This window comes from Poecile atricapillus, chromosome 3 (assembly GCF_030490865.1).
Source record: "Poecile atricapillus isolate bPoeAtr1 chromosome 3, bPoeAtr1.hap1, whole genome shotgun sequence".
Taxonomy (NCBI): domain Eukaryota; kingdom Metazoa; phylum Chordata; class Aves; order Passeriformes; family Paridae; genus Poecile; species Poecile atricapillus.
In genome coordinates, this window is record NC_081251.1 from 58,821,156 (window position 1) to 58,833,201 (window position 12,046).

General features: G+C 36.9%; 1 protein-coding gene across 1 annotated transcript in view; it reads left to right on the forward strand.

The window, feature by feature from the left end:
* Positions 1-12,046, forward strand: part of ESR1 (estrogen receptor 1) — a 161,132-nt gene that overhangs the window by 133,605 nt on the left and 15,481 nt on the right. Inside the window, exon 6 of the mRNA XM_058835083.1 lies at positions 2,133-2,271. Coding sequence (XP_058691066.1) covers positions 2,133-2,271 — 139 coding nt within the window. The remainder of the gene's footprint in view (positions 1-2,132; positions 2,272-12,046) is intronic.

Below are 12,046 nucleotides of genomic sequence, written 5' to 3' on the forward strand. Positions count from 1 at the left end.
TTCAGTTAATGTATTTCATATTTTACAGTATCGGTTATCTTACAGAACTTTGTTTCATCAAATCTATTATTTTATAGAATCATGAAATGGTTTGGGTTGGAAAGGACCTTAGTGATCACCTAGTTCCATCCAACCCCCTTGCCATGGGTAGGGACACTTTCCATTAGACCAGGTTGTTCAAAATCCCTTCCATCCTGGCTTTGAACACTTCCAGGGATAAGGATCCACAGCTTCTCTGGGCAGGACATTTAGTTTTACCAGCTAAACTAACTAGCTAGTTTTATCAACAACAAGATAAGGAATTTGCAATGTCACCTAAAAAGCCATCAAGGCAATTGTTATGTACTGTCATTTTAAGGTAATACTTAATAGGAAACTTAGTGTTTATTATTTGTTCTCCATACACAGACATTTTCTTTCTGCCAGTTTTGTGCTTGAGTGCTGTAACCAATGCTTTGTAGTTAAGAATGTTGCTCTTTTAAGTTTCAGCTCTATTGTTCAAGCTGCTTAGTGACTCAAGCAAGTGCCATTTCATCAGTCTTTGAAGTCCGAAAATAATTTTTTGTACTTGGTAATAAAGGAAAAATACAGGAAAAAGCAATTATTTCTTTCCTCTATTGTTATCACATGCATAAAAACAGCAGGTACTGCAACTGCCTAAATTGACTTCTTGGGTTTCACACTTGGGTTTTTTCACACTTGGGTTTTATTTCAAATAAAAATAAACAGCGTCAAAGCTGTTTCATTTTTTTGGATGATTTCTTATCAGTAGATTGATTAGCTCTTTCAGATACTTTCATTAAATATAACTATATCAACTGTTTTAATAAACTTAACAGTATTTTCTAAGTTATTGTGAACTGTATTTTGTTTGTTCTCTACCTCTTATTTGAAGAATATATTTCTTGGCACGTCATTTAACTTTTAAAATATGTGCCTTTTTTCTTCCTCATTCTCAAGATAATACTCAAGTGTATGTCAGGTATATTCCTCTAAACCAACTCAATATATACATTCAGAAAGGACACAAGACTGAAGTAAAATCCCTGCCATTTTAGGGCTGGTAAGGTAGTTTACCCTGTATTCTGTATTCTGAAGATTAATCATTAAAACTACCCCAAAAAATTATAGCAAGGTTCAATAATATTTCACTTGTAACACCGAGTAAAAGACAAGTAAGATCTATTTTAAGGCAACTTCTGCACATTTTATTTTAGGAAGTTCATTCTAATTTCAAGGAATAACTTACGCAAGATCTAATAAATCGTATTGTGCAATCTCCACTTTGCTTATATTTTTGGATTAAAAATAACATTCATGAAAAGTGAGAATTCAAAACAGAACAGACAATAATTCAATCTCTTGCATGAAATGAACACAGGGAGGACCACTGTGATTATGGTTTCACATCTACCTTCACCATTATTCTTTTTTCTTCATTTTTTGTAGTATTGTTATAAGCCATCCCTTATTTTGCATTCACTGTTTCTAAACAATGTTTAAATACAAAGTACTTCCTTCCTTCATGTTCTGTAGTCCAGTAGGAATATAAACAGGTGTTTCACCAGTGAATTCTGGTTGTTCAAAGGTCAGCATTTGCTCAGCAGTTTATTTGAAATGCTCTGTTGGTCCCTCTTCCACAGAGGTTCCGCACTTGCAGTATGGTGAATTGTCCATGAGTCTGTAAACAACATTCCACCAAGAGAATTGGTCTTGGCTTAGCTGATTAGAACTGTCACTTCATTTTATAGCAGGCATTTTTCCATTTTCCCTTTTGCCCCAGGCAGCCTGGTGCTGGAGCAGACAAATGCCCCTTTCTGCGGCGTGCACCTGGATTCCCAGGCCCCTGGCAACAGGTGTGGGGATGGAGATGCTGTCCAAGCTCTTGCCCTGATTTTTGGGGAGAGTACAGCCAGCACAAAAACAGTAGGATGGAAAGTTCTGACTCTTCTGACTGACACTGGGAACCCTGGTGGACAAAACTCAGCCCAAAATACAAAGAGAATGAATGTCTGTTTTATTGCTTTTTCTGGTTATCCAATTCTAAAGCACTTTTTAACCTAGTTCTCTGAATAATGATATTCCACTTACAAAACTGGAGTGTTTTTACTGTCTCCTATTTATTCTTTCAGGATTTGTGGATCTAACACTCCATGATCAGGTCCATCTACTGGAATGTGCCTGGTTAGAGATACTGATGATCGGCTTAGTCTGGCGCTCCATGGAACACCCAGGAAAGCTTTTGTTTGCGCCTAACCTTTTACTGGACAGGTCAGTCTGCATGTTGCTGTCAATTAATTAAGTGAATTTATTTCTGCTTCAATCAGATTAATTTTTTAGCGTGGTATCATCTCACTGATACTACAATTTGACAGTACGTCATATGTCAGTCGGGCTTATAGTAGGTGAGACTGGAAAATGAACTCTAAAAAGCCTAGAAATGCTCAGGAATATGATACTGCTCATTTATTAGACAAGTAACATGCCTGAGATACATCTGCTGCTTGAAGTACTTTCTTTCAAAGGCAGCAGTAAATTTCTGTTAAAATCTATACTGTTGCAGAAGTAACTTAAATTAAAAACTGGACACTATTCATCTAATTCAGATAGTTTTTTTTGTTTATTTAAAATCCGCCTAGTTTTTCTTAGAATGAATTTATCCAAGCAGCCAGCAAAATTTTGGAAGAAAATCCTCATAGAATCACAAATGCAGTCTTATTTCTTTAATAAAGAATATATTAAGTTTGAGGGGTTTTTTTCCTCATGAAAACTGGAGGCAAATATGACAAACAAGTGCTTGCTTCCTTCACTAAGCCTTTTTTTTTAGCCAGTCTTGCTAATATACTAAGTATTTCTGAGAGAAAAAAATATGCATCTGTGCTGTATGACAGTATCCTGGATTTTAGCTGGCAGTCTTCACATTAAAAGCAGGAAGACTGATAATTTAAAACACATTTTCTGCTATCTTAATGTAAACTCAAGCTCTCTTTTTCCTAGTCATGGGGAAAAACATTAATGAAAAATTTCAATTAAATTTTCAGAAAAAATTTCTTAGGATAGAGTCATAGCTATTGGTGGTCCTCTTAGTTGAAGACTCCTGCCCACACAGCAGAGTGGCAGGGGAGAGCTGCTGTGTGCACTTCAGGGCAGACTTTGGCATCTTGGTCTAGACTGGAATTGACAGAAGAGCCAAGCTGAGATGGACTATACAGAGAGGCAGCTAAGAGCTGGGCAAGCTTCTGACCTCCTCACGTAGCTGCAGGGGCAGAGGGGTTGCAACAGAAAGTCAAGGGCAGAGCCTTCAGCTGCTGCAGCCACCAGCTGTGTAAATTAATCAAAATTCTCATTAGCAGAAAAATTTCTCATGATCAACTTGCTCTGCTGACTGTGGAGTACTGAGTTCTGTGGCTGCATTCAGGCTGTGTTAGTCCTTTGATTGCCTGCCCTCTCTGTGCACACACCTCCCAGGATTTACTTTCAGCATATTAGTAAAATTCATATGATAACACCTGACAGGATAAAACATAATATTTCACAGTAATAGAGAAATATTTATTGCCTTAGGAAAAACCCTATTCCTCTTTTTAAGCACAATGATCTGTGAGCTGTGGAACTAGATGAGTATGAAATACATTCTTATTTTAGGTACAGAAAATATCTGCTTGTCTAAATGTAAGTATAGTCATCACAAAAAACCCCAACAGTTTTAAAATAATTTTGAAATTTTGGTCTTCCTCAACTTAAAATCCCCATGATCTCAGTAAAATGGAGTTTGAGCAGTTGAGGCACACAGTTTTAAGTCAACTGTTGGAATAAAGAAAGCAATCACATGCAAGTAGAAACACATATTTCTTCAGGGCTCTTTGTTTTCTGGGTTTCAATTAAGACTGTAAAAATGTAGATCAATTACATCTACTAATTTTCAAATAATAAGAAATGTGTTTCTAGGTCATCATATACTTGCCTCACTCCATTTGGTAGGGATATTTGCAGAAAGTAAAATAATAAATTACTTGACTCTAAAAAACACTGATATGCTAATCAGTTAAATAACTCTTAATTTACTAGTTAATTAGTGCTAGCAATATTTTGATGTGTTAATTTGATTTAGGCAAATTGGCTTTTGAGAAAATTATAGAGCAAAAATATGTTTGTCAGGTTTGAGAGGGCAGGAGAGACACTGATTCAAAGCCTGTTTCACTCAATGATGTCCTTCCACTGCACCAAGTATTCATAGAACCATGAAATGGTTTGGGTTGGAAGGGATCTGAACGATCATTAGTTCCAGCCCCAGTTCCATGGGCAGGGACACCTTTCACTAGACCACATTGCTCAAAGTTCCATCCAACACTTCTGTATTTAGTGAAAATTCCATATTGTTAATACAGAGCTTTACCATGCTTTGTGTATGCCTCTAGATCTCTGTGATCATTCTGTTGCAGGTTTTAACACCCCTTTCATTTTATCATGCTGGCTTATCCTGATTCTAACAGATTCTTTCTGGCTAGAATCTTTGACATATGTAGTCGCTTGTATACATCTATTCCTACAGCTTAGGTCACACCAAATTTTGTTACACAACTTTTTTGCCTTTTGGTTAGATAAATACAGTCTTGTCTTGTTAACATCTATCTGAAATGTCATAAAAATAACCTTTTAGCTTTGCTGTTCTTTGAAAAAGCCTGATCTTTCTTCTTCGATCTCACTCCTCCTACTTGGGTCATATTACACATATGCTTGTCTTGTCTCTGAAGATCTTTTAGAAACTGTATTTTCTAATTCTACGCAAGTCAACCAGTTACATTTTCAAATAAATACTTCTTTAACTTTCCTTTGCAACAATTCACACTTGGAAGAGTCCTTGAAAATATCTGTAAAGCAGACCTTAGTTATTAATTCTATGTTCCTTTTTAAATTTTTTTCTTTGCCTATAAGAAAATAATTGCACACCAATTAAGCTGACAGTATGTGTAGACTGCTGTCTTCTGTGTGGATGAATATAATCCCATTATCTCTTTTTGTTCCCAGTCTGCATTGTAATTAGGCAGTGTATTTTGTGAGGTAATGCATCCTTTCTTATTCTGTTAATGCATTACCCAAACACTTGAGTCTTAGTTCAAAATCAGAAATTTTAACAGTCTGTCAGTTACATAGGACTGGTAGATTTTTTACAGTGTACAACTGCTGCTATTAAAATGCTCAAATCACAATAATTATAGATTAGAAAAACAGGCTCAATCAGGAAATACAATGGCACACTCACAGTGCTTGCAATTAATGTATAGTACCTAATAAAATCAAATAATAAATTCAAGTATTTTATATTCTATTTTTGAAAATTAGTATATTGTAAAAGGCAAATTTAGAAGAAAAGGCTTAGGTTTCTAGTAGGACAAACCAGATGTTTCCTGTCTGGAGGGTTCCCAAGAAACTAGGCTTTAAAAGTGTCATTAGACCAGGGTTGAAATTTGTCAGGCCTGGCAGTAGACTGTTTATAATTTTGAAGAAAACATAATGTTTCTTCAGGAATAAGAACGTTATATTTTACTATATTTTTGAAGGATTTGTTGCATTCAGATATACTGATCCCAGGTTACTTGAAGGCTTGAAATATAAAGAAACTCATGATAGAAATAGCTGGATTGCTGAATCTCACTTGAAACATTCTCAGTATCAGCAAAATGGGAAATTCAGTGCTGCATTTTAAAAAGGAAGCCTGGTGACCACAGTAAAGAAACTGATGGGATGACATCTAAATAAGAGAATTGGCTGAAGTTGAATGAATATGACATAGTGATAGAGAGTCACTGTGCATTTTGCTAAGAGGAAGCCATGAATACATTGAAGTCCTTTAAGAAATGAACAAGCAAGTAAATGACGGACATCTCGTTGAATTTCCAAAAAGTATTAAACAAGTTCCAAATTTTATGTAAAATGTGATGGAATGTATATAGGAGAATAATTATTCTGATCTTCCTAAACAGCATTCTAAGTTGATCTTTCCATCTCCCTGTTATCAGCAATTAGTTCTACAGAACCATCAGTTCTTTGTTTGCCAGTAGTCAGAGACTGCAGCTTTCCTTCCCCCCCCAGAATCTTTGCAACAGGAAGTAGAAATTATACAGATCATTGCCATTCCTCTGTTTAATTCTGTGCTTTATCCGTGCTTGGAAAACGGTGCCTTTCTGATTTTCTTTGTCTTGACAGTAATACTGAGAGAATAGGAGAGGTACCCAGAGGTGTTGCATAGGCAATTAAATAGAGATACGAGCTTTGCTACAAAGACTAACTAAATGTACTGACTTCTCTGCCTGTGATACTCATTAGAAGAACAAGAACAAAGCAAAGATGATGGGATTTATATAAAGTCATGAGCACGTTGAGAAGATGTGTGGTAATCCACAACCTATTATCTCTTCCAGCCCAGCGCTAGAGGTAGTCACTTGAAAAGAGCAGATCCAAATAATGCCTGTATGCTTAGCCCACAGCTAAATATACATTTGATATGAGACATTATGGCTGTCTTCATGTTACTTCCTACTGTTATTTTTTTATCATGATTGTAAAAAATCTCTCGTAGCAAAGAAATCTATCTAGGGACTTACAAAATTTCACTTCAATGTAGTCAGTATTTCTGTGTTTCCCTCAGGCATTTTCCTTCTTTTTATGGAGAAAGCTAGTCTGTTTTTTAGGGTTCGTTTTAGTTTGGAAACTTACTTCCACTTCCAGTGCTTGATGAAGATTTTTCATTGCCTCTAAATAGAAGAATTTTCCTTTTATTGACTTTGGTATTGAGCAATGGCAGGAAACTGAATCTCTTTAAACTGCAACTAACACAAATAGTAAAAACCAGCGTTCACTCTGTGACAGGGTAGCTGAATAATTTACTTTCATGTCTTTCATGGCTCTTTTTCCAACTTTTCTCACTATATCTGAAAAGAATCTTTTAAGTTCTTTGTGCAGATATTTTGATAAACATTAAATTAGATACAACAGAAAAGCATCAAGATGAAATCTGAGTATGCTTTTCCAGTCCCTCAACTTGTAAAATCTTCCAAATGTCTGAGGACACCACACTTGTCTGTCACTTCAGTAAGAGCACAACACTTCATGTGAAATTGTGGATGTATTAATTCCCATTGATTTATTAGAACAATTGAAGGAAAGTGATCCCAAGTGCTTCACTAAGAATGCTTCCTTCGTGACCTGCTTGTATTTATTTCAAAAGGCAGAAGTCCATAGGCAACAAGTATATCTTAATTTTCCCTTCAAAATGGATTTGAAAAACAGCTGTACATTTACTTTTCATCACATCTTTAACAGCAAAGGATTCCATCCAGAAAACCCAGCTCAAAATATCATCTTGTCATTAGGCTACTTACTTGATAGAGCTGACTGGATTCACTTGTAGAGTTATGGAATCTCTTGAAATAATTTAATTACTCTTTCATCTTTCACTGTAGGGTTGAATTTTGAGATGTATTATTATACTGCAGACCCTTTAGAATGAAAAAACTCTGAACTATTACAAGAGACAGAAAAGTATGAAAAATTACTTTATTGTGAATCAGTCTTTACTGTCTCTTTGAGCAAAATTCAAAGACTACCCAATTCTGTAACTCAAACAACTTAAATGTAAAATCAGGAAGATCTTTCCAGACTCTGGGGAAGTGCTGGGTGATGTTCAAAGTGATGAATTCTTAAAAAAAGACAAAAAAAGAAAGCCCCCTCTCATTATGATCTTCACATCTTCACAGTTTTCAGATGATAGATTCCCAGGGGGATTTGTAGGCACAGAAAAGAAGTTGTAAAAAAAAATGTAATAATTCTGGATTCAAGATAGTCCCTACACAAATTATGAGATTACTTGTTCATCTAGTAACCCTGACCTTGGAAGCTCAGGCCCCAGTTCTAGGTCACATTGTACTGTGATGTTGTTAATTCCAAAATCAAACTTTCTCTGCATTTCTGATATGGAGAGAATTTTGAAATGTTTTTTTGGCTGTATGGTGACTCAGACTGAATATAAATCAAACTGGAAAAGGCCCTCCTGTAAATCAGAATTACTTTTATTTGGCCAATTACTTTAGCTCTGTTATTCCAAATGGAGAGCCTTCATAATAATTTTCTAATCTAAATGTCTTAAATGTGACCAAAGAGTAATCAGTTTTCTGAGAACTATCATACCAGCATTTTAGGGACTTTTTTTCCCACCTGGCATATTTGTGTGATAATTTCACATTATATTTTCCAAAGAGAAAAATCTTTTAAAGTTATTTGGTAGCTAATTGTCTCTGTGTTTCTGACCTGACTGACAGCTGCTCAAATGTACAGAGTATTACTCTTACCCTATTTGCCTAGGTGGATGATCCTCTGGTCTTCCAGTCAGGAAAGACACTTCACTGGCTACCTGGCTCTGAAAACAAGTGTCAAGCATGTGGGAGCCCAGGTGGTGCAGTCCATGGGGGCTGCTGAGGAGAAGGGGCAGATCCTGCAAGGCAACATTGCTTGTATAGCTGGTGTCAACGGCAGGGATTCAACTATTTCATCAGGGAACCTGCTGTGGGCATCAAGGATGTCTAGGAAAAGAAATCCATACCATAAAGTGGGGAAAATCATGATTTCCACAGGCTGGCCAACCTGGTGAGGGAGATGTAAACCAGGATGATGAGGACAGGAAAGACATAATAACAAAACCTCTTAGTAGGGAACCTCCCTAAGTATGTGCATGCACAAAAATACAGAATTGCCTTCAGGACACCGTGGTGGGGGAAACTTCATAAACTTTCTGAGAATTCAGCACAACTGGGTGCCCTCTGAGGCAGCAGTTCTCTCCTCCCAGACTGCCTTAGGAAAAGCTTTAGCAGCACCTGGAGGTAGGGGATGCTCTCTGACTGCTTAGACATACTGTGGCAAATCTGGAGTGCTGTGTCTAGTTCTGAGCTACCCTGAACAAAACAGACATGTACATACTGGACTGAGGCCAGTGATGGGCCACAAAGAATGGACTGGAACAACTCCCATACAAGGGGAATCTGAGAAGACTCTGATAAATATTTAATGGAGTGGGGGGAAGTAAAGATGGCAGAGGAAGATTCTTCTCAGTGACAGGACAAGATGTTTTGGAGTCTCAGTCCTTGGAGATACTGAAAACCCAACGATATGTAGGCCTGAGCAGGGCCTCTGAACTAGATGATTTCCAGACAATTCATGCAATATCAACAGCTCTGGTAATCTGTGACTAACTATAGGTGAAAATAACATTAAAATAGATTTTTTTTTTTTTTTTTTTATATTGATAAGTGTGCTACTTCATATTGATTGCAAATATTTTTCAATGATGACTTTTAAATCTTGGACTAATTTTATAACTTTTGAATATGTTTTAGCCAGCAACTGACTGAAAAATATTTGTTCTTAAGCTTATACTGAATAAGAAACAATGGGCTCTTAACAGTACACTCTGGAAGAGCAGGTTATAATACCAACCATCGACTGTAGTCTATGAAGCTCCCCAGGGTGTGTTAATTTAAAGCCAGTATTCAGGGAGAAATGGGATGAGCAAAAGATGTCGCTGTATCTGAAGGCTTATGAACAAGTCAGTTAAAAAATCCTCTAATCCCCAAACTAAAAACCACACTGAAAACAACAAAACGGGACTGTAGAACAAGCCCTGTATATAATTAATTGGTCCCTTTCTGTAGCTCACACCTTCATGACCACCTACCACTTATTGACTGATTTGTGTAAAGGTGCAAGCTTGATTGCTGTGAACAAAGCAACATTTTTTTCCAAAGCAAAATGATATTTAACCTCCTGGATACTGACAGAACTATATTCCCTTTATCAGCAGGATTTGCATCGGACACTGTGATTTACTTTACACTTGGTGGTTTCTGCCTTTCTCTGTGACTTCTTTTCAGATTGCTGTTTTGTTCTAGAGCTTTGGGGTTAATTTTTTTCAGATTTTAATTTTTTCCTGCTTACTTTTCCCTAACCTTTTCCACAATCCCTTGGTATTACTGGTTAAGTGCAGGATGGTCTGAAGTAAAGTTTTCTGCTGACAACGATTTTCTCATCTTTTAATGACTGATAAAGCACAGCATTGAGAAAAGGTGGAATCCTCTGTAAGTTAAGTAGCCCTATAATACTTGTCTGGGCATTATACATAAAACTGTCTGCCAGTATTGAAGGCATCCCAGTAAATGTTCTTGATTTGGTCTTAAATCTTTGCAAATGGAGCTTTCCTGACATCCCTCTTCCTTAAGTTGTTTCAGTGCTTTGCTTTACATAGGAGAAGAAGGTTTCTACCGGTGTCTATTAATATAACTAGTTTATATAGACTACATTAATGTATATAAGGATCATCTATTGTTTGGAAGTCTGTGTACAGACTTACTGTTCTCCTCTTGTGTCAGAGCACAGGCATTTGAGTTAAGTCTGTGAATACCCTCTTTTCTAACTGGGGATGTGAATATTATCCTTGCAGCTTTTCTTTCCTACGTTTCCTAACCTACATTTAGGCTTAGGAGCACATCCTGTGCCAAGCCTCGCTTAGAGGCTTCATCACCAAGTTACTAAGTCCACTTTTGAAGCTGATATTCCCTCTCCTAGCCTTGTGCATCCCATCTGTTCTTGGCAGTCCCTTTCCATCAAATGAAGTACCATGGTAAAAGAAGAAAGAGAGATAACAAAAAGTCAGAATTTGTTTTGATGGGTGCATCTGTCTTTAGCATTTCCCTGAAATGAATGAAAAGTTTAATGAGAACATCCATTGAGTCCTTGAGTCCCTGTTCCCTTCACCCAAGCACCCTTCATTATTAATTTTTCCTTGATCCTGTGCTTCTGTTAAAGGCATTCCTGGTGTCTAGGTTTTTCCCAAGACTTAAATAAAAACTAGATTCTTATTCCTACATACAGTGGAATAGCCCTGGTACTGCTACCACTATCAGTAGTAGCATAGCCATTAGAGGGAGGGAAGCCATTATCCTGCTTTTATTTGGCACTCATTATCTGGAATACCTTATCCAGTTATTAAAAGAAATATATTAATAAACCCCAGTAAACATAGTGGAGAGCCACCAAGGCCAGACCCCATGCCTTGTGGCTGGAAGAAGTGAATTTGTTCTGCCTGGACGAGAAAGGGCTTCTAAGTCTACATAACCTACAGTCCACAAGGAGGTTATCAAGGCTTTTTATTAAAATGCCTGCTGGGAGACTGAGAAATGGGAGTAATAAATTGAAGCAGAGGAGGTATTGACTGGATGTAGAGGAGGAAAAAAGCATGATGATGAAAATAATTAAGCTGAGAGAGGTTGTGCAGTCTCCATCCTTGGAGATTTTCAAGACAAGCACTTCATAAAGCCTCGAGTGAGCTGACCCCACTTTGAGTGGGAGGCTGGACTAAAGTAATTCTGAATTGCCCTCTGGCCTGGATGTTGCTGTGATTCTATAGACATGCTAAAGTTAATGCACATAGTACTTTTATGCAGTCACTTAAGACCTTTAATTCAAATTAAACTTTCCTAAACATTTCCCAATAGCCAAATTTAAAGGATTCTTCTGAGAATGCACTGTGAAGCTTTGCAGTAAACAAGCTTTTTTTGTCTTCAGTAAGATGAGAGTACACAAAGACAAAAGCAAGATGGTAGGATAAAGATAATTGTTAAATCTGTTGCTAATTTGTCCTTCAGGAAAGTTCTCTAGGCTTTCCCAGATATGCCTCCTTATCAAGTGGACACATTACTGTGAAGATATGATGGTATTACCAGTTTATGTTAGAAAGTTAGAAGGCAGTTGAGGAGAACTGCAGATTCCAGTTTCAGATTGTTTTTTGTTTTCTATGACAAAGAAAATAATTGTTGTAGCGTAAATAATAAAATAATTATAACAGAACCTTGTATTGCAAAGATACTTAGTTCCTGCAGTTCCTGTTGATATCAATGGAGCTGGATCTGCTTCCTACCTCCGAAAATAAAGCACAAATTTCTAGGTCATTCCTTGCACACATGAATACCTAAAGCTGGGTATATAACCACCTAAAATA